The 27,689-nt window shown below is 38.8% G+C and overlaps 1 protein-coding gene across 4 annotated transcripts in view; it reads right to left on the bottom strand.

Annotated features, from left to right (window-relative positions):
• Positions 1-27,689, bottom strand: part of LOC149558362 (phosphatidylinositol/phosphatidylcholine transfer protein SFH10-like) — a 285,735-nt gene that overhangs the window by 43,876 nt on the left and 214,170 nt on the right. For 2 of the 4 annotated variants that reach the window (XM_089832627.1, XM_089832625.1), the window contains one exon: positions 11,464-11,574. The exons of the other annotated variants lie outside the window; for them this stretch is intronic. In XM_089832627.1, coding sequence (XP_089688753.1) covers positions 11,464-11,574 — 111 coding nt within the window. The remainder of the gene's footprint in view (positions 1-11,463; positions 11,575-27,689) is intronic. 4 annotated transcript variants of the gene reach the window in all.

Genomic DNA, 27,689 nt, shown 5'->3' with positions numbered 1-27,689 from the left:
TATCACAATATGAGTATGGACTTAGAGAGGTTTTATATTTGGGACATGTGATCAATCTTGATGAAGTGAAGGTGCATGAGGAGAAAATTCAAGCGGTTCGTGACTGGCCCTACCCTCATAACATTACTGAGTTGCCTGTATTACTTGGTTTGTGTGCTTATTATAGGAGATTTGTGAGGGGTTTCTCTTAGCTGACAGCACCACTGACAGGCCTCACAAAGGAGAAGCTTTCAAATGGACAGAGCGGGCATATGGGGTCTTTGACAGACTCAAGGAGGTTATGAGTACTTGTCCAGTTTTGGCACTTCCCGATTTTTTGCAACCATTTGTGCTAGAGTTTGATGCTTCAGGCGTGGGCATAGAATCAGTTTTGATGCAGAACAGGCACACCATTGCCAATGAGACTAGGAAGTAGCAGGATAATGAGAGGCTATATTCCACATATGGCAAGGAAATGTTGGCTATCATGCATGCATTAGCCAAGTTCAAATAGTATATTCTTGGCAGTAGATTCGTGGTAAGAACGGACCAAAACAGTTTGAAATACTTCCTTTATCAAACAGAACTCAATGACAAACAACAAAAATGGGTGAGCAAGATTCAAGCTTATGACTTTGACATCGAGTTCATTAAGGGCAAGAACAATACCATAGCCGATGCATTTTCCAGGAAACCCCCAATCGCCACCCTATGTTCATTAAGTGAGATTTCAATAGTTTGGAAGGCTCAACTTTTAGTTGAGTACTCTAAAGATCAGCCTGCATGTCAGGTCATGGATGGATTGATTTCAAATGATAAGTATAGTGTAATAGATGATGTCATCTATTACAAAGCAGAGTCCTTGTTCCTGGTTCTCTGTTGAAGGAACAGATTCTCTAGGCCTACCATGATACTCCTTTAGCAAGGCACCCAGGGTATAGTAAGACTTACGAGGCAGTTCAGGAGAGATTCTCTTGGAACAGTCTCAACAATGACATTCTATGTCATGTTCAGGAGTGTATGACCTGCCAGCAAATTATGTCTGAGCATACTCACCCTATTGGTTTATTGCAGCCCTTACCCATACTAAAACAAAAATGGATGGGAATCTCCATGGATTTCATTACAGGTCTCCCTTGAGTACAAGGAAAAGACTGCATATGCATGGTAGTTGACAGGTTGACTAAATACGCTCACTTCTTTCCTATTACAGTTGACTTTGAAGTATCCTAGGTAGAAGATTTACTTTTTCAAGAGGTGTTTAGGCTACATGGTCTTCCCAAGACCCTAGTGAGTGGCAAGTATAGCAAATTCATGAGTTCTTTTTGGCAAGAACTTTTCAGGCTCACAGGTACGAAATTGACACCTAGTGCCTACTACCACCCACAAATAGATGGGCACACCGAGATTGTTAATAAATGGGTTGAAGGGAATTTACGCAGTTATGTGTCAGGGCAACAAAGGACATGGGTGCGTTGCTTGTGCTTGGGCAAGTATTGTTATAATACTACGTATCATATGTCAATTGCTAAGACTCCATTTAGAGGCCTATTGTTACGGTGCTCTATCTTTTGTTGATCTGGAGATTAGTAACAACAGGGTTCCTTTGGCATAGGATTGGGTGCAGGAGAACCAAGACATCATGACATCTCTCAGAGGGAATCTTTAGCAGGCACAAAATCAGCAAAAGCTCTATGCTAATCAACACAGGATTGAGAAGATATTTGAGGTGGGGGATATGGTGTACCTACGACTGCAGCCTTACTAGCAAAGCACCCTTAAAAGGGGTGAAGTAGAGAAGCTCAAACCTTGTTTTTATGGACCATACAGGATTATCAGGCATGTTGGAGAGGTTGCATATGAGATTGAGTTACCATCTGGTAGTAGGATTCATAATGTGTTTCACATAGCGTGTCTAAAAAAGGCATTGGGACAACATATTATACCATCTCCAAATCTACCTCCCTTGGATGAGTAAGGAAAGCTGACATTGGTTCTTGAGGAGATCTTGGACGAGAGGGAACGCCAGCTAAGAAGCAGGGTGATTCAAGAGTATCTAATTCGCTCAAGAGGTCTCCCTATAGAGGACGCCACTTGGCAAGGTAAGACTATTTTACAGCATACAACTTTGTGATTGCTTGTGGGCAAGCATCTCCAAGAGGGGAAGACTGTCATGTCCCCTCTTTAGCTCTATCTAGCAATGACATGAGAGTTAGCCTATTATGAAGTCTCATAGGCTGGCAGTGGTGATCAGCGACTCAGTCAAGGGTTTTAAAGTCCGGATTTGGTATTATAGGCGGTAGTAGATTAGTTGAGAGCAGTTCCTTGATTTTAGGAGGCAGTTCCTTGATTGTAGGAGATTCCTACCTTTTAGGAGGTTGTAACGTTTTCTAGAGTTCACGTTCTATGAGATCACCTCGTGGTCTCAATTTTAGGGGATTTGGGCGTGTTCCCTATTTTTTAGGAGCATCCCTAGATTTGAGGGTGAGATTGCCAATTGGCCCAGGTTGTCTAGCATCAGTCACATGCAGGTGACATAGTTTCATGTTTTAGAGGTGTTTGGGTTGTTCTTTGGCTACTTGGGAAATATATTAATATATTTAAATATTTTGCTAAGTCAGCATTTTAATAATTTAAATAAGGCTAAGTGTTTAGCCATTTTGGAGTAATAAGGAGTTTTATGGCTCCATCTAGATCGATTTGCCTGTGCGATAACTCATTGGAAAGAGTTCATTCTCTACTAATTGGTTATCACTTACTCGGACCTATTTGATGCTTGGAGCTATTTGTAATTAATAAAATAATGATTTCTTTCTATTTGGACAACTTTATTGGGAAAATAATTTTATATTATAAAGTTCAAATGAATTCCACTTTAGGGTTCTTTTAGGGTTTGAATTTCCTTAGAGAGGAGATATAAAGAGAAGGCAACCACTTTAGTTCAGCCTATCCTTGCAGCAGCTCACATAAGGATTTCTGGGGTATTTTATTGTAGCAACTTGGGCTTTATGATTTGAACTTGTTTAATTGTAGCCAATTCCCATCTTCAGTCGGTGTCAACCTTGTTTGAAGTACATCTGTATTGGAACTATTCTAAAATAAATTAGACTCTGTTGGTATGGTTTTAGAATCATTTCCCAATTAGAATGTATTGTTGCATATGATTTCTATCACTTCTATTTTATTAGTTACTATTATTTATTCATTGTAATACCTATGATTAGAAAAATACAAAAAGAAACAACATTCTTCTACAACTTTTGTCTAGCTCTATAAGATCACAAAAAAATCTATAGAAAAATATAATTTATATAATTAAATATTATAGCAGCAGCAGAGCAAATATCTATTTGAGATATTTCACCTTGTGTACTTCCAATGATGTATGCATGGTTTCTATTCTTTAACTTTAATTAAATTTTAGTGATTTGGAGATTAAATGTGAAGATGTCTAATGGATTTCCGTTCATACCATTTGTATCTTGTTGGTGTAACGTGCAATGTATGGTTAGCCTAAACCTAGTTTGCAATATTTATTGTAATTGTAAATGCATGTTTGAATTCAACCATCTTTAAGTTTTTGAATATATACTTGCAATCTAAAAATCCTCCACCTCCTTAGAAGATTTCCATAATTTTGCAGTGCTGTGAGAAGTCTAGTCAAGAAGAAATCATTTTTTTGCAGCCCATCTCATCATCCTTTATTTTGTCATCACAAAATGAAGGCAACACTACGAAACTATGCCAATTAAGTTTCAGATTTCTCTAAGTCAACCCATAATATGGTTGGCGAAAATTGGTCAATTAATCCTTCACAATTCATATTATGAATCCTTTTATTGAAGGTTCTCACTAAGTCGCTCTTGTTTCTGAAAGCTTGATTAGAACTGTCAAATCTAGTAACATATACTTGATTTTGAGACCTTCAAAGTTCTTTTTTGCTTTTAGCATATTTGTTTGGATTTTTTTGGTCTTTGTGTTTCTTTCAAGCTCTTGCTTTCAGTCATACCCTCAATTTGAGCTATCTCAAGACTTGATCAGAGTTAATAAAAATTTATTAAGGTTTAAATACATGTGTAATCGGACTTTAGAACCCTGATTGCATATTTTAAATAGTAGACTCTATATTTAGATGAAATGTGCACTTTTTGAAATTTATAACTTATAATCACTTTAAAATGTGTTTTTAAGTTATATAGTTGCAATTTTTTATCTTTTACGTTATAACTTACTTAAGTTATAAAGTGCACTTTTTAATCTAATTTAATGTTAGGTTGCATTTTATTAATATAACTTAAATAACTTAAGTGAAAATCTCACTTTTTCAACCCATTTAGCATGACACATAAAAATGTTGTGTAATATGTAAACAACCCCAAAAAGTGAGAGTCACCTAAGTGAGATTCAGTTAAGTGGATCAAATAAAAATGTGCAAATTGAAATCAGTAAGTCCTTTAAAACCATTTACACATGTAGTTAAGGAAAATGTAAATTCATTTAGAAGGTGTGATTTTCCTTGTGTAATATATGTAGCTGCACCCAAAAAGTCTGATTTTGCTTGTTTTTCCTCATTCCAAGAAACAAAGTGCACCCTTTTAAGCCAACTACATATTGCATATAGTACTTCTTCAATATGCAAGTGTATTTCTTCTCGAAAACCACAATTGACTAATAAGAACAACATGTTTTCTACCAAACCTACTTGGCTCGGCGGTTTTGCATGGCATTTCAAATATACACATTGCATTTCATTGTGAAAACCCCAGTTTTCTTATTTACATGTAAATGCAATATGTAGTCTTCCCCAAAAAGTGTCCAACTCCATACTTGGGCATCTTGTGCAATCAGGCAACATGCAAATGAGTTTAAAAAGTCTGATCATGCATTTAAGAGTAAAATGCAATGTGTAACATGGTTGGAAAAGCCTGATTTTCCATTCTATTGCCATTTACTCAACAATTTTGAATATGCAAAGGAAAAATGTGATTTGCACTCAAATAGCCAACATGGAATGTGTAAATGATCTCAAAAAGTGCAATCTGCACTTTGCATTAAAATACAATATACATGTCAACACCAAAACCGTGATTCCACATGGAATGCATAAACGTGTAAATATGCAATGAGGCTAAAAAATCCCGATATGCATAAGATATATTTTTCCAACGTGCAAGACATCTTAAAAAGCCTGATTTACTTGAGCGGTTCACCTACATGCTATTGGTCATTGCCTTTCAAATATGCAAATGCTCATGTAAACCACGATTTGCATCAAGAAGAGGAAAAAACAATATGCAATTGTCGTCCTGCATTTTGTCACCACAAAATGCAAGTAACAGTACGAAATTTTTTCAACTTAGTTTTGCATTTCTCTAATACAATTCATTATTTAATTGGCCAACATTGATCAATCAATTGACCCCAATTTGCATAATGCATCCTTTTACTGAAGGCTTTTGTCAAATTCTTTTTGTTTATGCATCCTTTTACTGAAGGCTTTTGTCAAATTCTTTTTGTTTTTCATTTTATTAAGCCTATGCTTGATTTTCTAAGCCTTCAACATCATTTCTTGCATTTTTGAGTGTGTTTAATTGCTTTTAGTCTTTTTGTTTTGTCCAATCTCTTGCTTTTGGTTTTCCCTTCAATTTGGTATATCTTAGGGCTTAATAGGACTTGGTAGTCAAAAGATATAACCATTTAAGTGCTCAAAAAGTGGACTCTCCAGGCGCAATCACATATTTAAAATATCGATGTTATATTTTAATGTTGACATTCACTTTTTGAAAAATATAACTCAAAATGACTTTATGTTATATTTTTTAGTTACTGTCACTTAGGTGACTATAGTGCACTTAATGTTATATTTTCATGTTCAGTTTCTTTTTTATTTTTCACTTCAGTGACTTTATCACTATATAGTTATAATTTAATGTTGAGTTTTACTTTATATTTTATTTAAAACATCTAAGTTAAATATTACATTTTGAATAATATTTACAAATGATATATAAAATATATAGTGTAAGTATAATATTTGACCGCTTTAAATGATATTTGCAAAATAATCAATTAGACATGTGCGAAATAGATCACTTAAGTTGTGCAACTCAATAACATGTATTTTTGAAATGTGTTGCATGCAATTGCATCTAGAGAATGAGACTTACCTCTTGTATGCAAATGCAAATGACTGAAATATGCAAATGCATCTAGAGAATGAGATTTCCTTTGTCCAACCCAAATGCACGTAAAGTCAAAGCATATTTCCAACACATGCAAATGCACTTGGAGAGTGCAATTTGCACTTGAAGCCAAAAATAACACATGCAATCGCATCTATAAAGTGTGATTTTGCACTTGAATGGAAAAGAATGCAAGGCAAGTCATTTTAAATATGTAAGGGACTTCCAAGCGTCTGATTTACATGAAAAGTCTGCTTTACATGCAAATTACTTTACATATAATTGCCTCTTAAGTGTGATTTGCACTAGAAAGGCAATTTATGGACTTAGGCATATAAAAAAGTTTTTAAAACATATATTGGCCATACAAGGGTGCAATTTGCATAGAAAAGGTTTTTTACATGATATGTGTTACATGTAATGCCCTATGGAGAGTGTGATTTTGCACTCTAATGCATATAAATGCATTCCAAGTCCACAATTTTGCCTTCTAAGGCCAAAAACGCACAAAGCATAATACAAATTGCACATTTTTAACCATGCAATAAGGCTGGGAGAGTGTGATTTACATCTCCGATTCCATTTACATGCATTTTTAAACATGTGTTTGCCCATGGAGAGTGCGTTTGCACTTCCAACTATCATATGAATACATTTTAAACAAGCAAATGCATCCATCGGCCCCAATTTTGCATTCCAACTCGCAAATACATTTAAGGAACCCGTTTTTTCTTTTCTAAGTCAAAAACAGCTCAAATACTTCCATTTTTTGGACACATTTTCACTTAAAACGCCCAGAAATTCAGATTTTTATCTACGTTTTTGCATTTCGATCCATGTTTTACCATTTGGGGAAGACGTTTTTGCATTCACAAGTCAACCAAGATCACTATGTATGCATTTCAAAGCCACGTTTTGACCAAAAACGCCCAACATTTCCAGCCCATTCATTTGCATTTGGAGGAGGCGTTTTGGAGTTTAATGCATATAAATGGATTTGGAATTCACATTTTCCACCAAAGAAAGCAAAAAGCCTCAAGTTATTGCATTTCTAGGGCATGTTTTTGCATCGAAACACCCAAATACATATATTTTGCAAAAACATTTTGCATGTGAATATGTTTGGAGACCACATTTTGAAGATTGCAAGCCAAAATGCCTATGTTATTGGGCTTTGTAAACCAATTTGCACCAAAAATGTGTGAACAAAGAAGATTGCAATAAACATCTTGGTCTTGCATTGAAAGTTTGAACCTTTCAAAGGCTCTTAGTTGTTACATGCATTTGCACTCAGAGCACCCAATTTTGAAGAAGACTTGATCATTTCAACTTCTCTTTCCTCCATTTTTGGCTCTTTGAGCTCCAAGTAAGTAGAAGGTTTCAACTTTGCTTATATTTCTTGTTTTCTTTGCTATTATGTTGCATTTTTTTGGCTCATTTTTGTCCATGTTTTGAAAAGCATACCATATCTTTCACAATTTTTCTTTAAATAAGTTGAATTTTTCTCATTGTAAATGCTTTAAAATCCCCCCACACTTCAAAAAACAAAAATCACATGTAGAAGAACATTTTGATGTTTGTCATGTCTGATTCAATAGCAAGAGGTATGTTTTTGTTTGGTGAATAGTTATGCTTGTTTGTTTGCTTGCTTATTTTGGCTTCCTTTTTTGGACGAAAGTTGAAGAATCTTACCCAAGAATGCAAGTGCATCCACATCTTTTCACTTTTTTCCATGTCAATGCATATTATATCTATTTTCCTACATGTGCAATTACATCCTCTAAACCCAATTACATGTGTGCCTCAAGTAATTACAACATGTAATTACCTCTAGAGAACCCGATTTTGGTAAAAGGTCCCACTTTTAAAAACTAAAGTCACCATTTGCAGACATCCATATGCACCCCAACTTGCATTCTTGGCCATACCCACAAAAGTCAATCTTTGCCCAATTGCAATTCACCCTTGAGAATCTAATTTTGGCCCTTTTCGTCCAAATATATAGGCTTTTTGGTTCATTTCCAGCCATCACATGTGTTTAATATGTATCTAATCCATACTTCAAACACTCATCCCTCATGGATTTATCATTGTAACTCAAATCCCAAAATTTTCATACATCCAATCTCATTGGAAGATGTTTTCATCTTCATGTTATTGTGCACTTTTCAAGATATGTAAAAACTTCTTCGAAGACTAAAGCTATTCCGTCCAGAAGGCCATACCCACAAAAGTCCATCTTTGCCCATGTGCAACTCATCCTTGAGAGTCTAATTTTGGCCCTTTCTACCCAAATACATATGCTTTCTGATTCATTTCCTACCATCACATGTGTTTCACAAGTCTCTAATCCATACTTCAAACACTCATCCCCCATGGATTTGTCATTGTAACTCAAATCCCAAAGTTTTCATGGATCCAATCTCATTGGAAGATGTTTTCATCTTCATATTATGGCGCACATTTCAAGATATGTCAAAACTTCTTCAAAGAATAAAGACATCCCGTCAAAAAGGCATGCTTCAAATCAAAAGAAGTTGTAATTCATTTGGTATGCATTTTCCCAATGGTTGCTCGAGAACTTGAGGTCGTGTTGGAATGTGCCAAGCACTTTGCCTCAAAAAAAAAAAAAAAAGTTAAAAAGTACAAAAACTTTAAGTTGTGGGTACTAATATATTTCAAGTTTTCATTGTCGGTATTTTTCTGTCTTATATTATTCAAAATAAAGCTAAGTAGATGCTTTAATACAAATTGTTTTCATGGATTGACTGCAATTGGATATGTATTATTTTGCGTAGGAATTCTTGATTGGGAAAGTGCTCTTCAAGACTACAAATATCACATTGATAACTTTATCTTCTCCACTGTGCCTAGAACATCATCTTTCGGAATTAAATATACACCTAGTTGGTTAAAATTTACTTTATCTTACTTAATGGATTCTACTATTGTGATAGAAACTCAAAAACCGAAAAATAGTGTTTATAGCCTGTCAAAACCATTCACATACACCAACCTCCAAATAGATATGGCAATGCTCAACTTAAACCAGCAAGTTTTTGGAATAAATTGCTGATAGTTTTAAGTCCTTGTGCATCCAGAGATTTGATCAAGCTTGCAAAAAAAAACTTATATTATAATGGCATCAATTTGCAAAATATTGAACTCTAAAATTTGTCTTTGACAAAGATTCACATTTCCGTAATCCATGATGAATCCAAACAAGAAACACAATCCCTATCTTTCTTCAACCAATATTATTCTTCTTGCAGTCTATCTTTTTCTAGTATGCATTCTTTTGTCTTTTTTCCTTCTATTTTCATTTTCCCACACATAGTCCATACGCACTAGGTTTTTCCCTCTTACTACACCCTTCTTAGCCATTTTCTTCCTCCTCAAATCTCCCTATCATTACCCACAACTCCACTTTTATTTCTTGTGCACAACAGCCTACCTAATCTCCAATGCACTTCCCTCTTATATTAAACTGAATGCACTTCCTTCTTTTTAAAAAAATTCTTCCATTCGTCTTCCCTAAGGTAATTCAACTTCTACTTGATGTGTATTCTCATGTTTAGAATTGGAGTTGAATGGTCTTCTTAGAATGCAACGATTTATAATTTGATTTAATAAATCAGTTACTTTAACGGCTTTCATTCTTGGCATAAGTGGTCATGACAAATGGTTAACATGCCCGTCTTTGCTTCCACATTAGGCGTACATGTGTACCAGATCAGTTGCAGCTAAAATCTCTCCATTGTTGTATGTGGATACCCGTTTTCAAAGCCTCAGGTCAACACACGTAGAGAACATACTTGTAAAGTCTTTTTAATTAGAGTTCAATTTTTTTAAACTATCAAAAACCTTGTAATCAACATTTGAAATCATGCTTTATAGTCAACAATTATCATGCTTTATAGTCTACAATTAAAACAAGTTTAAGTCTCATCTAATTTGTTCAAACATTTGTGTGATGAGCTAGCAACCTCAAAGTGTGCAAGATTGAATGTGCCAAAACCTAGTACCATCTATCCATATGTAAGTCCAATTCACCACCAATGTTCCTCCTCATTGAATTAATTTGTTTTGCTCCCTTTTTGTAGCTCATATTTGCAAAACCTTGACTTCTAATTTTCCTTATTTTAAAAGGTGCTAGCTCAATGGACGAGCACCTATGTTAAAAGTAGGGGATGTTGGTTCAAATCCATCGTGCCTTAACATGAATTAATTAATTATATTTTAGTTTATATTAAATAATATGATTTTTTGAATTTATTAATTTGTACCATCTTCTCTCTAATCATCTTAGGAAATACAATGAGTGAGATTAAAGACACAATAGTTTCTACAAAGACAAAAATTAAAATTGTCTCTAAGAGACAATAATAGTGTTGTTCTTTATTGTCTTTATAAGACAATCATTTACAACAATAGTTTAAGACACTTGCTTAAAGACAATACACAACTTTTTTTTGTCTCAAATTACAACAATTCACTTAAAAATTGTCTCTAATATTGTCTTTAAAGCCCCCTTCATGTTGTAGCGACTGCAGTAACATAGGAACATACTAAGAGTACAAGTTATGTATATATTATTGTGGATATTGTAATGTAACAGAATTTGTAGATCTGATAGTGGTTAAGATGGTTCATGAGACCCTAAGTGGTTTACCTATAAGAATCAGCTCTATGCTGGCTGGAACTATGTTTTGATCTACTGTGTACTGTTTTCACCCTATCTTTAATATATTATAATAATAATAATACAAATATTAAATGTATTTAAAAAAATGTGAACGTAATACAATATATATGTTACCCCAAGCTTTGGGGATGAGAATAGTGGGGACGGGGACATGCATTTCGACAATGGAAAAAGGAGGGAGGCCATTTATAGGGGATATATAATCAAAAAATAGAGAGATTTTAAAAGATACAGAAATTTTCTAATATTCACATGAGAGCACTGATAAGGAAATTAAACTACAAAAATTATTTTGATAAGAAATTTAAATAATTTGTCTTCAAATTGCATAAACAATTTAATATTGGGAAAATTGAAGAACTGTACCAAAGTTTGCACTTTTGGTACTAAAGATGGGAGGACTGCAAGTGGCGTGACAGATCAAACAAAATATCAAAAGAGTAGATACATAAATGTACAACCAAGTACTTACGCAATCGGTTAACTATAACAGCAATTCCAGATAATTCAACCATACAGATAGAATAACATAACAGTTTGTCACCTAAAATAAGAAAGATATGCTTTATTAATTTGAAGACAGATTGTCACACATACATTTTGGTAAGGTGAATCTTGGCACTGTGCTCCTAATTCACTGGAAAATGGTAGTGAGATTTCTTCATCTATTGCTGTGGCTGAATATTCCTCATGTTCCATATTCTTATACTGCATAAATAGGAAAAAAATGAACACAAATTTAAATTAACAAGCAAAATATTAACAGACACGCTTAGGGATGACAGGAACTTTAAAAAACCTTGTCCTCCACAAGTCCCTATTGGAACAAAACTTAGTTGCAATACTAGGGATGGTAAAAAGTAGAAAATCTTGGTCTAAAGTTACATCTGAAAAAAGCTTCCACTAAATACCAGCCAATGAGTGTTTTCTCTGCTGCTTATTCTAAATAGAATATTTACTCAATTTCAAATCATTTTATAAAATTCACAGGTATATCTTTAGTGGTCATCCTTTATTGGGTAAACAATCACATTTCGCAAAGAAATAAGATGCTTTCTATTTTCACCAATCCAAATACTAGAACTAATAATAAATTAGTTACAGAGCTTCTTGTTTGACCACACATTTTATAGGTGTTTGATTATTGGAAAGCCACACACATTATGAAAATGGGAAATATTACATGAAACTTTAATATGAAAGCTAAATTCGAAAAATACAACATGCTCTTATGCCTTAGACAAATCTTCTATATTTTCCCATTTTGAATATTCTGACATTCTAATGGCACTTAACTAATTTGCAGCAATGAATACAAATACGACAGTTACTAGGTGACAAGTATTGGCACTATTATTTGAGATGGGATGGGAACTAGAACACCATTTTTCAAAATAATGGCAAGCATGCATTTTGGAGATGCAAAAACTAATAACTATTTAAGTTAAGATAATACATAATTACCTATACAACTCTGAAAAATGTAGAACACTTGACATATTCGAAAACTAAAATTTGGAATTACAAAAATAAGTCTCAAAAAAATCAAAGATCAATTATATTTAAAAATTGTCTCTCTCTTGGAGTCGAGGTAGAAATAGTTCCCAACATTGGATTATGTCAGTTTTAGGTCTATGCGAAAACTGCAAGCTGAAAGCGAGACTAAAGGAATGGACTATTGACAAGTTCAAAAATATATTTTAAAAAAGAAAAGAAAGGATCAAACAGGAAATTAAGACCCATAGTTCCCAGATTCAGTAAGACTAGGCGAGTTTCAAGCCGAGTGTTGAGTCATAGGGGCCCGAGACTTGCCAAAAACTCGCCCTAGGCAAGACTAAACAAAAATCGGGGTTCGCTGAGTCCATCCAAGTTTTTTCCTAACTCCTAGTGAATCTTGTTGATGCTAAGTGTCAACTTGAGTCATCCATGCAGAGTCCACGTCAATCCCAATTCTCATTTGCATGGGAAGACCTTGACAATAAGGTAATCAAGTTAGGCATCTATAAGGAGGGTTTTCAAAAGTAGAAACTGCTACATGGTGAACAAACAGACATTTTCTCAGGAAGAAATTTTAAAGAAAGGTAAGGTTAGAGAGGTTTAGCTTAGGGTAGGGGATCCAAGATAAAGTTATCTATTAATGTGGTGTATGGTAGAGCTGCAAGTGGTGGAGATTTGTTATGATTAGGTTATGAATTGTCTAGAATTAATCTGTTTGTTGATGTTGGTGGTGGCAAAAGGTTTTCTTTTGTGTGTCATGTTTTGTTCACTAGGTTGTGCTCGTCCTGTTGTGAGGTGATAGTGCTATGATTTCTAGTTCTCATTTTTGGTGACATTAGCCATGTAGGCATTTGTTGTTTGTTTGTAGGATTCTAGTATACTATCATATTTTATGATTTATAACACAGAGTTGATACTTCTATATTATGTATTTTTATATGATTTCCATTTGTATATGGCCCCATTCAATAGATATCCAAATGTTATATGTGAAAAAGACATGTTGTGATATTGCCACCAGTATTCAACTATGTAGTTATTGACTCAAACTCATTGACTCATGTTTCATGGGTAGTGGTTCACAAGAACGCAAGGCTCATGAGAACGAATGCAATGCTTAAACACTCATTGTGTAATATACCAAATCTATATTCTCCGCATTTCTACTCAGGAATATGTCAGAAAACAACATACATCTTTTGAAAACTAAACCAGCAGAATAAACCAACAACGAACTAAAATGCTCAATAAAATACTCAGTTTTAATACAACTTCAAAATTGATATTGTATTATGAATCAGCAATACAACAACATGAATAAATTATAATCCTAAAAACAGTATTACAGTCAGATTGGAGAGAAACTATAAAATGCACCTGTAATCCCAAATATGAATTCTGAAGAGAATCCACCACAGATGATGAATCAGGGCTATATCCATTCCACCCATAAATCCTGAGGTTTTTTGTCCTCGAGCTTCAACAAGAGAAAGTTTGAAGCTGCCCAAAGTTATACAAGGAGAAACCAGAAAATCAATCTCAAATCCAAGCATGTCAAAATGGACTCCCCAACCTTCTTTTAAGCACCCAACATGTAACTCTTAAGCTTCCCCAATCCTGTCCTTGTCCTTTTTGCCAATTTCTCACTCATTAACCCCTTTTTTATATTATATTGACTTTAATAATTCTTTCTTAAGTCCTCAATAGTCAATATTAATATAAATTGGATTGACCTATTAATTTTTCTAATGTCCCAGAAAATGGAACATCACACATTGCATCAAGGTGGTGCTCACAACGGTGATGAAACAGGACTTCCTGGGACGTCACTCATCCCAATACTACTCCAAATAAAGTGTGCTTACCTATAAAGTTTCCTTTGATGTTAAGAGCACTCGAGTGGTGTTTTCTTGCAAAACAGTGTTTCCTTGCAAAACACTACTCATGAAACTTTAGTCAATCAATTTGACTAAAAAACTATGCAACTAAATCATAATTTGACTTGTCATTTAAAAAATCTCTACTTATCAAAAGACAACATACTCAAATATACTATCTCCAATGGTAGAATGGGGAGTTGGTGATTTCATTATTGATTCCACTCTTGACTCTATTAACAAATCCCTCTTTCACCTACTTCCTCAAAAGGGAAAGGAGGTTACAAAAGGTTGGGAGGATGTTTAAATTTGGAAAATATTTTTGGAAGTGCACAATTATGGGCATATGCTTGTATAATCACATAAGAAAAAGGTTAATTTACTAGAAGTATAGTATATTATGAGTGGGCAGTTCATACTATATTTGTCCCTTTTTAATATTAAATTGACTTTATTAATTCTATCTTAAGTCCTCAAAAGTCAATATTAATATAAATTGGGTTAGCCTATTAATTTTAATAATATCCTAGCAAATGCGACATTATAGTCCTCCCTCCTTGAGACTGCTTGCCCTCACGCAATCATAAGGCCATAAACTAATAGCAAGATCCCATATCAATCTGTAGGTAGCTCTATTGCACAATCTATAGACACATCCTACCATACTGCGAAGCAAGGTGTCCAAATGAAACTCATTCATCAATCAATTACTCGGATCCCATGTAAAGCTATGAAGTATTGTTGTCACGGTAGGTTCAACTCTGAACTACATTAAATTTCAAACTATGTAGTACTACAATAGAATCCTCAAAATGCCACGCATACATCCAGTTAACACCTGGATCCCAAACCACCCTATCATCACAATCTTCGTGTTGGGAGGTTGGTGCGTCCATCCCATCTAGGTTGGTGCCTCTATCCAGCATAGACCGACGGCTTTGTGACATGTGCTTAACTGCCTCCCGTGGATCCTTGTCTCTGACTGTTGTAACGTTCATTGATAGCTCGAGCCTTTGGTATAACGACAGCAGTGATTCCAACAAGTGGTATCAAAGCGTTCGCTTATGGGCTCAAATCCCTCAAGTCATGCTAAGGGGGGATTGTTGGGAGGTTGGTGCCTCCATCCCCTCTAGGTTGGTGCCTTTGTCCAGCATAGACTGGCAGATTTGTGGCATGTGCTTAATTGCCTCCCGTGGATCCTTGTCTCTGGTTGTTGTAACATTCATTGACAGCTCGAGCTTTTGCTGTAACAGCAGTAGTGATTCCAACACTTGGGTGGGGTAATGGATGTCTAACAACCTATCATCTTGGAACAACCAACTGAATAAACAGATCACCCAACAACAGTCGCGTAAACGCATGAAATTCAACTCATAAGTTCACCACGTATCGTTGTCATAAACTAGACCAACAATACAGAAAACGAAGTTTCTTTCATTATGCCCCTATACAAGAAGGGTAACCATCTCATAAGGTGTGTGTCTCAAGATGAGGAATCTTCACGAATCAACCTACAACTTGATAACCTCTAGAGGCTGAACCAAATCTGAAAAAACAATAGTAGACCCAACGTAGCAACCATGGATAGCTGGAGAATGCATAAAGATAAAATCACCAATCAATTAATAAATAGTTGCCATCTCATGAAGATTTGATGATAAATCTCTCGAAAACCTTTGGAAACCATCAACATATGTTAAGGAAAGTTCTGAATTTTCAACATCACCATGAGTATCATCGCTCAAATTAATGTCTCCATCAGTGAAATGATCACCATCACCCATAGTTTTCAAAGTAAAATCAGTTGGTTCATCATCTACCCCATTATATGGTGAGATCATGTAGCTGGTCTTGTAAAAATCAGAATTCATTTCGTTGACTTCCTGCTGCCCCTTAAAGCTTTCTTCATCATAATGAGCCTCATATAGATATGATGAAATATGGATATTAAGTTCACCTTCATTCTCACCAAGGGAATTAGTCCATTCTACAAAGTGTATTACATCCTTTGCTCTATGAACATGTCCGTCATCTATGTGAATGGTTGTTATAAAATTCCGATTTCCAGCTTCATATAAGGAGTAATGTGTCATACTTAGTTGAAGACAAAGTTAATCTGCTTCTTTTTCCTTGTCTTCACCAAATTTGATAGCAAGTTCCCTATCCACTAAGAGTTGCAAGTAATCTGATTTCATTACTTCAAATGCTTCTTTGATTGTTTGTAGTCGCATACTAGTGACTCTGTTTACCATAGTGGTAAAGAAGTCAATGCATACAGACAATGGAATATAATAGCAGAATAATATTCGCAATAGTAGATGATTCTTTATTTACAATGATCCCAGATGGGATATAAATACTACCGTCGAAGCTTCCCGAAGGAGTCCGTCGGCCACAACATTACATCTACTACAAACTATTTACCCGTCGGCTACAAAATATAAAACACTGATAACAATCAATCCGTCGGCAACAGAAACACCGCCGGACCCATCTAGTCGGCTGACACCATCCCCCCAAAAAAACAGTCGTCTCCTGATCACTAACAAAAGTAGGAGACAACTTACAAACAACAGAAGAAATACTAGAGAGAAGGGGGCGTCCCAGAAGTGTGCTGTTGGCGACGTAACTCATACACCTGCTCTATCCTGATGCGGAGATCTGTCTGCATCCGAGAATTAACCTCGACAGCCTCCTTTAGAAGAAGCGCCGCATCCATAGCCTGCCTCCTAGCTAACTGCATCTCGTGCTCAGCCGCATCCTTATCTCGAACCGCCGCCTTTGTACCTTGCCTAGCCACGTCCCTCTCCTGTACTGTTGCTGCCATATCTGCCAGTAGCGCTGCACGCTCTGCGGCCCATGTTGCCTGTTGGTCGGCCAAGTCGACGGCTATCTTCTGTCTAGCCTCACTCTCAGCTGCCAATGATCTCTCTACTGCAACCCTGTCTGCCTCCGCACGCCGACGACCAAAGTAAACATCCTTGTATAGTCCCACAATCTCATGTGCTAGCTTCATCATAGGGGTGTCACTGGGTCCCAACTCTGGCTCAATAGCCCAATCTGCCAACATCTCAGCTGTCTCCACCGCCGGCCAACCCCTGTCTACAAAACAAGTCTGAAATCGTCGAGGACAAATCCCACGGATATATGCTCTGATCAAATGCCACTCCCTCCGCCGAGTCAGGGCCTGAATCAGCACATCATGTCCCTTCTTCAACGCAGACTTCATAGTCCTGAGGTAATCCCGCCACCTATCCTCATTCGACCCGTAATCCTCCTTGGCGAAGTCCTCTAATGACCATTCCGCATCACTGTTCTCCTCCTCATCAGCAGGAGCCAGGCCCACATCCGGTACCACCTTCTCTGCTGTTGCCGCAACTACGGCATGTGGCATTCCCTCCTCCTGAAGCTGAGGCTCTGGTACTGTTGGTGATGTTCCTGAACGCCTAGGAAACTGAATGGACAAACCCTGCTTCGCAGAAGTGAGTCGGAACTGCTGCCTCAGAAACTCACTTGCTCTATCCATCACCTCTGGTTGGTCTGACTGCACCAGCTCCATGTTCTCCTCCGGTACTGGCTGAGTTGACTCGGCCTCTGCTAAAAAAGATGATGAAACGGTGACAACTAAATCACAATCAATGACCTCCAACCGAACCTGCAGCTCAGGCTCTGGCAGTGGCAACTGTGCTATCGATGAGACTGCAAAGGTGACATCTACTGTTACAACTAGAATCACCTCCGCTACAGCCGTCGACAATATCTCGACGACTGTCCGTGGGGTAACATTTGTCGCTGTCTGTGGGACCATCTCCGTCATTGTCCATGGGACATCTGCCTCCGCTGGAGGAGTCATAAGCACCGGGGCATGGCGCTGACCAAATGCCGAAATGACTGCCGCAAAGGTAGTCAAGCGCGCCGAAGTTGATAGCTGAGGAGGGGTAAAGAATGTGGCCCCACTACCCGTTGCCTTACCATCAACTTTTGGCGATGTGCTCACCTCTTCTTCCACGGACTCAACCCCGTCACTCATCGAAGTGCCCTCTCGTCCACTATCTGTCTCTCCGGAAGCAACCAATCCACGGAGTACTTTCTTGTCACCTGCTGCTGATCCTCCTGTATCCAAGTGTCGCTAGTAGAATATGGGAGGCTCCTCGTCTGCCAACTTGCCCCTTGGAGGAGCCTCAAAACCATCCAGTGGAATCTGGCTAGCTGCAGCCTCCAGAAACAGCCCGATGGCATGGTGCGGCATAAAAAATGTTCGATGCTGAAGCGTCATGAATTCCTCCATCTTGTCCGCAAGCACTGAGGCCCAATCATATACCACTCCCTGCATGATACCATTCATAAACACAATTTGCGGCAATGCTATATCCGAAGCTCGAGTGGCGCCTATCAACCTGCTCGTGATGACGTCCATGATACATCGCCAATGACCCTCCCGAATAAAGTCCCTGCGAAGCCCTCTGCACTGTCCCCTGAACCGCTGCCTCCCTCTCAATGGGCATAAGATCTCGGCACACTAGATCTATCCAATGCTCCTTCCGTTCCCGTGAGAGTTTATGGTTTTTGATTTCCACTTTCCTCCCATCAGAACCAGGGATGCCGAAAACCCTAGTGAAATCCCTAGGCTTAAAGGACACCATCATCTGCTGCTGCATGTAGAGGAATGTACTTGTTCTGCTCTGAGCGCTATATGTCTTTATCATGGTGCGCAATACTGATTCAAACAACCGGATGGAAAAAATGGGAAGCTGGATGGCCCAATGCATCTGTGTCCGCATCAAACTCTGTTTAATCTGGTCCACCTCTAGGGTCTCTTGCCACAACTTTCGGCATTCACTCCCACTAAGACTCTCAAACTAGACGGTGAGATAAGTGAGTTCCTCCTTGGTTTTCTGTTTCTTGCTACTGGAACCGGAGGGGCCTGCAACTCGAACTCCCGACGCCAAAACCCTTGAATTCTTTTCCATATTGGCTGCCAACTAACTCTTCCACAGCTTTCGCTTACCTGCTGACTCCATGCAAAAATGGCTTATTTCTCCTTATATTTGTTTCCTCCATCCGTTACAAAAAAAAAAAAAAAATCTCACCCCGCGGAAGAGGCCGAGAATATACTGTACAAACACCCCTATCCCGCGGAAGAGAAGACAAATCTTAATCAACAGTCCTTCGAATTAAAACAATACACAAACAACCCAACTTTGCCTTCGATATTTCTCCTTTGTCAAGTTCGATAATTTCTAGGTGCAGAGTGTTCGTCCTGTAATTATTGCCAACACCCGTGTGCGATTGTTCCTATTGGAGAAACAGCAGGAGAAGAAAAACTCGAAGCGTCCAGCTATACAAAATCGATTCTCTACAGAATAGAAAAAACTTTATCGCCTAATGTTCATTTCCTTTCTCCTTCATCCTGACATCCACCGAATCAACTCCTTGAAGGCTGTGAAGGCATAGCTTATGCCTAACAGGACATCTTTGTGAATTGAGTGCTAAAGCATAGCCTTCGAAGACATTTGTGCTTGGAATTCACACTTTCCAGTACCTCGGCCCTGGGTGGAGAAGCCGCATATCACCATTTTTTTCCTTCTATTAGCTGAGATTGCAAAGAGGCTCTGCCGCTTTTATTGTAGTAAAGACTTCCACTTTCTTAATTCTACAAAGAGATATCGTTTGTCTTCGCTGTACACTGTTGATGCGACCTTTGCCATGGTTCTTTCGTTTGCTACGCAGAAATATTATGATTGTGATGACCCTAAATCGCCCCGTCCATCCGATTTACTCTGCCTTCAAGGCTTTTGTTGCGGCTTCCCAGACGAAATGAGGAGAAAATATTGAATTTCCCTGCATCTCACCCGTGCTCCACTCCTTCCATTCACGATAGAAATTTGAAACTGCTCGTTTTGTTTGTATACCCACGGGCTTTTTTTTTAGCGGAGGAGGTTGACCGGCGGAGAAACTCTGACTAGCAAAGGAGTTTTAAGTTTTATAAGTTGAAAGCCCGCAGGGCTTTTATTAACCCGCAGACAGACTGTTCGCAGGGCCTTTCACTTTCTTGCCCGCGAGGCTTTTGGCTTTGCCCGCTAACACGCTGTTGCCCGCGGGGCCTTTTTGTTCGCGGGGCCCCTCAATTTTTTTATTTTTTTTTTAACACATCAAATAACAGAGGTACCTCCAGATGACGTCACCGCCAGAGAGTCCTTTAATGACGACAATGGAGGATTCAAAAACGGCGAGAACTTTCTTTCGCAATATAGTTTCAATTTAGATCCGTTAACTAACTGAGCCATCTCCTGTCCGTCCAAGGTCGCCAGTTTGATTGCTCCATTGTCACCAATTTCTCGGATCTGATATGGTCCAACCCATCGCACCTTCAATTTTCTCGGCTTGATTTCATTACGGCCATCATACTTCAATACCAACTGTCCCGGCTGGAATCTGCTACATTTCAGATGCTTATCATGCCAGAGCTTGCGTCTGTTCTGTGCCACTTCCGTCGCCCACTATGCCAACAACCGTTTCTACTCCAGCTTATTCAAATTATTCAATCGCTCTTGTGAGCTTCCGTCGTCATCCAACTTGTTTTCCAACGCTATTTGGAGACTCGGAATCATGAATTCCGCTGGAACCACTGCTTCCTGTCCAAACATTAACTGAATGGTGTGTGCCCTGTCGTCACCTTGTACGCCGTGCGATAAGCCCACAGGGCAGCGAGTAAGTTTTCCTCCCAATCAGCACCTTCCACCGCACAGGATTTGTAGATGATGAATACTAGAATTTTATTGGTGGCCTCTACCTGTCCGTTCGCTCTTGGATAGTACAGACTCGACAGTGAATGATAAATCTTAAACTAAGTGGTGAGCAGTCGAATAACATGATTAACAAAATGACCTCCCCTATCACTTGTTAATTGTAACGGGATTCTATACCTAGTAATAATCTGTTCATAAATAAATTTCGCAGTGCTGACGACCGAGTTATCTGGTAATGCACGTGCCTCCACCCACTTGGTCAGGTACTCTGTTGCAACAATGATATACCGGCACCATCGAGTCTTGCTCACCCTCAGTGGTCCAAAGAAATCTAGTCCCCATCTTTCAAAAAGTTCCTGCACATGTGAGGGTTGAAGTGGCATGAAATCTCTCTTCAGCGGCTTCCCGGCCCGTTGGCACGTGTCACATCCGACAACCCATTCCTGCGCATCATTGTACATCGTCGGCCACCAGAGACCTGCGAGTAATATCTTCTGTGCAGTGGTGTCGGGCCACATGTGTCCTCCTGCGAGACCCTCATGTGCTTCTTTTAACACCTGCGGTATCTCCCCTTCCAACAAACACCGCCAAAGAATATGATCCGGCCCCATTTTGTAGAGCAATCCATTGATCAATTGAAACGTACGACTCCTGATTATCAACTTGCGCCTATCATCCGGTGACATCCCCATGGGAAACTGTCCTGTTGACAAGTACTCACCAATACTCCTGTACCATTCCGACAGTACCCCAATCTGAAACAGTTGTGCGTCAGGGAAGTCATCATTCACACCCTCCGCTGGTTCCCCTGTTTTGATCCGCAACAGGTGGTCGGCACTTACATGTTTCTTTCCTGGCCCGACAATGATTTTGAAAGTGAATTCCTGCAACAGGAGTAGCCATCTGCTGATCCTCCCTTGGATGATGGGTTTATTAATCATGTACAACAAGGCCTGGTGATCAACATAGAACACAAATGGTGTAGCAGCAAATAATGACGAAATTTTTGCATAGCGTAAACTATTCCCAACGCTTCTCTTTCAATCGTGTTGTAGTTCTGCTCGGCCCTTGATAGCAACCGGCTGGCAAAGTATATTGGATGATCCAGTCTGTGCCAGGGTCGCGCCGATCGCATAGTTGGAAGCATCCACATGAACATGAAACTCCTTATTCCAGTCCGAATATGCCAGGATGGGTGTCGTAGCCAATCATACCTTTAGCCCTTCAAATGCTTCGTCCTGCTCTTTATCCCATCTAAATGATTCTTCCTTGCAGGTTAGCTTGTCTAACGGTTGGGACACCTTTGCAAATTTTTTAATAAATCTCCTGTAATAACCTATATACCCGAGAAAAGACTTTACCTCCGTCAAATTAGTAGATGGTTGCATTTCAAGAATGACTCTCACCTTGTCGGAATCCGTCTTTAACCCTTCCTTACAGACAATGTGTCTGAGCAGTCTTCCGTGCGAAACCATGAATTTGCACTTCTTGGGATTCAATGCTAACCGGGCTCTGCGACATCTCTCCATACATTCACCAAGTGTTGCCAAATGTTCGTCCTGCGTGCTAAATATTGACCTAAGTTACACGGGTACCCCTCCCCCCCTCCGGACCTCGAACTGGTTCGAACCGGTTCGAGATTATGGTCCGGTTCGACCAGGGTTCGACTAGGGTTCGATTTTCGAATCCTGGTGCGAACCAGGCTGGGAAAATCGAACCAGGTTCGAACCCAACCAAGAACCCGCCCACGGACGCGGAAATAAAGTAACTTATTTGCATTTTTTAAAAAATTTTGGAGTCCACGTACCCTAAAAAGGTGTTATGAATTGGTTTTTTGCTCTCTCATAGTCATTTGATGTTTCTAAATAGGTTGTTTTGCCTTGAAAGAGAGCACATAAGTTTTTGAGCAAGCATCCGGTTGTGCAAGGAGGAGTTTGAAGCAATACTTGTTGGTGTTCTTGAAGTGTTTGTGCATCGTTTATACACATTTGCAAACTTGCAATGGCTGGAAAAGGACCAAGAGGTAAGATCTTATTCTATTTACTATTGTTTTGTTCTAGTTTTTCCAAAAAAAATTCATTTCTCTTTCAATCTTCATATGTTCTAAGTTCTTGAATCTTTTCCATTATTTCAAAATTCGTCATTTTCTTGCATATAGATTATGAACATATATCTAATTAGTAATTTCTTGCCATAGGGAAAGGTTCGAAATTGGTGTCATCTACCTCTTCATCAATAGGCAACACCGAACAAAGAATGGAAACCAACTCCGATTCTCCTCTATGGAAGTATGTAGACATTATAAAACCCATTCCAGGAGGTGGTGCATTCCGTTGGAGATGTCGAGGATGTGATGTAGAAAGAAATAGTTCTTATTATCGTGTGGTAGGCCATCTATGTGGTTATGCTGGAAGAGGAGTCAAGAAATGTCCTGGCAAAAATGGTGTCCCTATACCAAATCACACCGTGTTAAAATATATTGAAGAGCATGAGGCAGCAGAAGAGAGAGAAGGACGCAGGGCAATAGAACTCGGTAGTAGTAGCAATAAAAGTAAAAAAGCTAAGGGAATGCAGGCCCCCTCAGATGTTATTGTACAAGACCACCCCTTCTTCAATACTACAATGGACACTGACACTGAATCTATCCCCATTGTACACAAAAGAAAGGGGCCAATACAAACTTCTTTTCAAAACAAGGCCCGGGAAATTGCTGACATTAAGGTGGGAAGATGCCTCTATACAAATGGGTTGTCTTTTAATGTTGTCCGCTCTCCGTTTTGGAAGGACATGTTGAGGGGTGCCAATGAAGCTCCAAAAGGGTATTGTGGCCCCGGGTATGAGAAAGTTCGCACCACCTTGTTGGATGATGAGGTCCAAGGGGTTGAAAATCAATTCAAGCCAATAAGGGACTCATGGGTTGAGACAGGGGTGACAATTGTTTCAGATGGCTGGAAGGATTCTAGGAACCGTCCCTTGATCAATGTCCTTGCGGTGTCCCCTAAAGGGGCAATGTTTCTGAAAGCGGTGGATTGTGAGGGCAAAGTAAAAGATGGGCCATTTATTGTTGATATCTTAATTGAGGCCATTGAACAAGTGGGAGCAAGAAACGTTGTCCAAGTCATAACGGACAACGCAAAGAATTGTAGAGCAGCAGGTTTGTTGGTTGAATCACGATATCCACATATCTTTTGGACACCCTGTGCAGTCCATTCACTCAATCTTATGCTAAAAAAGATTGGGAACCAAATTGAGTGGATCAAAACAATGTATAAAGAGGCTGAGGACATACAAATGTTTGTCACAAACCACCACATGACTCAATCTCTTTTCAGGAACTACTCAAAATTGGAGCTATTGAAGGTAAATGAACTTGAACTCAAATTAGTAATTTAATTTTTAATATTTGACAATTTCTGATTTTTCATATTTTACTTGTGCAATTGCCAATGTGTATACTTTTCTTAGTTTTCTAAAATATGTATCTAATAGTTGTTTTTTGCTCTAATTTATGTCACAGGTTGCTGAGACCCGTTTTGCATCACATATAATCGTCTTAAGACGACTTGTGCAAGTGAAAGATGCACTTCAAGGTATGGTAATCAGCAACAATTGGGGTGTATGGAAGCAAAAGAACACTGAAAGGGCAAACAAAATAAAGGATAGGCTATTGGCTGACTCATGGTGGGAACGTGTGGAATATCTCCTTAAGATCACCGAGCCATTATGAGCATGCTTAGGTACACTGACATGGATAGGCCTTGCCTTGGAGAGATCTATGATGGCATAGACTCAATGATTGAGAAGATCAGGCAAGTTATAAATGAGCAAGAGCAAGATCTGCAAGAGACCTTTTTCAAACAAGTGCAAAAAATTATTATTGAAAGATGGAACAAAATGACCACTCCATTACATTTGCTTGCCTATGCCTTGACCCCCAAATACTATAGCTCACAATATTGTGATCTACCAAGAAGGTTGCCACCATATAGAGATATGGAAGTGTCTAAGGGGTACCAGGCAGCATTTAGAAGAATATTTCCTGATGATGATATAAGAGATCTAATCATGGATGAGTTCATAGCATTTGTCAATGCTACAGGTCTAAGTAATGATGCTCTTCGTCATCGGTTCAAGAAGCATGCTCATGGTTGGTGGTACCTCCATGGCCAAAAATTCCAAACATTGCAGCCCCTTGCAATCAAAGTTATATCACAAGTTTGTTTTATTTTATTTTTTAATTAGCTCACTTTATCTTCAAAAGAATTTTTTAATAAGATTGAATTAATTCCTTTTTAATTGCCTACCTTATGTTGTCTTTATAGGTTGCTAGTTCTTCTGCATCAGAAAGAAATTGGAGCACCTATTCTTTCATCCACTTGGTGAAGCGCAATAGGTTGCAATCAAAAAGAGCCGAGCACCTGGTATTTGTGCATAACAACTTGCGCCTTCTTTCGCACAAGAGTCAAGAATACAAAGAAGGGGAGACAAAGAAGTGGGATGTAGATGCAGATATTGCGGACTTGGATGCTTCCACTGCTACGCTTACAATTGATGATTTTGATGACTTTGATGTCAATACCATTGTTGATTCTGCTGCTGATCCCATTGGCCTTGGTGCAAGTAATAGCATAGGCGAAGGAGGAGATGAAGAAGAAGATGAAGATGAAGAATGAAGAACTTAGAACTAGAAATTCAAAATTTTAATAGATTTTCATTCTATTAGTTACTGTTAAACATTGAACGTGAAACAATGACACTTGAACGTGAAACAATGACACCATTTTAAATGTTTTGAATCTTTCATCTTTGATGTTGAAGTTCATTGAACTATGTTACTATATGATGGTATGCTCACCATGATACATTGATATGTTATTGTTTATGCTGTTTCAAAGTTTTAAATGTGTTTATGGTACTATGCTACATTCTAATTTTAACTCATGCTTCATAAAAATGTATATATATATATATATATATATATATATATATATATATATATATTTTTTTTTTTTTTTTTTTAAATTTTTACATGTTTTTGTACTAACGAACCCAAACGAACACAAACCCCTTTCCAAAATTTCGTCGAACCAGCGAACCGGTTCTCGAACCCGAACCACGAACCGGCAACCTAGATATTGACCAATCATCCAAGAAGGCTTTGAAATTTCCCACGAACATCCTGTCGAAGATATGCAGTATAATCCGCTGGAATGTGGCTGGCGCGTTACACAACCCAAATGGCATTCGGTTGTACGCGTAGACCCCATCTTCGACGACAAACGTTTTCTTCAACTTATCCTCCTCCACAATAGAAATCTGATTGTATCCGGAGAACCCGTCCATAAAGGAGTAAATTTCATGTCCCGCGACCTCCTCCAGAATGCTATCTGTGAATGGAATCGAAAAAGGATCCTTGATCGTCACTGCATTCAGGCATCTGAAATCTACGCATATCCGGATCTGAGTAGTATCCTTCATCAGTGAAATGACTATCGGCGACAACCACTCGCTGGTCTATACCTTGAAGATACAACTTCCAACATCCGGTTGATTTCCTCCGTAACCCGTTCCGCATGGTTCTTGTTCATCCTGTAGGGTCGCTTTTGTATAGGTATAGCTCCCTCCACCAGTGGGATGCAGTGCACACAAAATTCCGACGGTACTCCCTTTAGGTCCTTGTATGTCCATGCAAACACATCCTTGTAGTTCATAAATATCTTGAATGCCGCGGCCTTGAGTACTGGATCCCAATTATCTCTGACTAGTATGTTCCTCGACTCTGCCTCGTCCCCCAAATTCATCGTTTGCAGCGTAGCTTCATTATACTCGATTGTCTCTCCCTCACAGAATGCATGGGCGGGTCTAACATCCAACGGTGCCTCCCCCTCCTTTACTTCACTAAACTCCTTCGGATATTCGTTCTCAATTGACAGAACATTGCAACTGTGAAATACTTCATAGTCCTCCATTTGCCAGTGGTAAAGACCGTTGACGGAATCCAAGTCGTCATCCGTTGTTCCCCCGTCCAATCGGAGGACGCCCTCCTGATCCAGTTCCATCCGTTGTCTACCTTTGTCCTTCTCTCCCTCAGAATCTGACGACAGGGCCTCTTCCCCTACCATTTGGGTATGCAGATCAATGACGAATCGATGGCCTTTACTTCGATAAGGTGTTCTTCCAGTCGTGTCGAGCTCTTGCTTCGATAAGCCACCCGCAGCCCAAGATGGCGTCATAGCCTTTCCTCTTCAACAGAATCACCACGAAATCCATCAGGAACGGCTGAGTGCCAATGGTTACCGACTGTGCCATGAGAATACCCAGTGGTTTAATGCCATGTTGATCGGCGGTCAGCAGCTGAAATTTTGGAGGCCACAATGTCGGCTGTCCAAGTTTCCTCCAAGTATCTTCCGGCAATACATTTACGCCGGACCCTCCGTCAACTATTGTGTATGTGAGAACATGTCCAAGGATCCCCATCTCAACGACTGCAGGGTGTCATCCGGATGTCAGTGCCAGCAACATCTGATCTCCTCCAACAGCATTTTCCTTTTCCTTCCCTCGACTTGGTTCTCCTGGTGACTTCTCCTTCCCTTGACTTTATTTTCCTGCAATATTTGAAAGAGCAGATCGAAGTTGAGGCATGGTGAGAAGCAAATCATTTACCTTTACTCGCACCTCCATTTGCAAAATTTTCCATACT

Source organism: Cupressus sempervirens, chromosome 5 (assembly GCF_028749045.1).
Source record: "Cupressus sempervirens isolate cs-2001-9-10 chromosome 5, ASM2874904v1, whole genome shotgun sequence".
Classification (NCBI taxonomy): Eukaryota; Viridiplantae; Streptophyta; class Pinopsida; order Cupressales; family Cupressaceae; genus Cupressus; species Cupressus sempervirens.
Note: the sequence above shows the minus strand (reverse complement) of the source record. Positions and strands in the feature narration are given on the sequence as shown.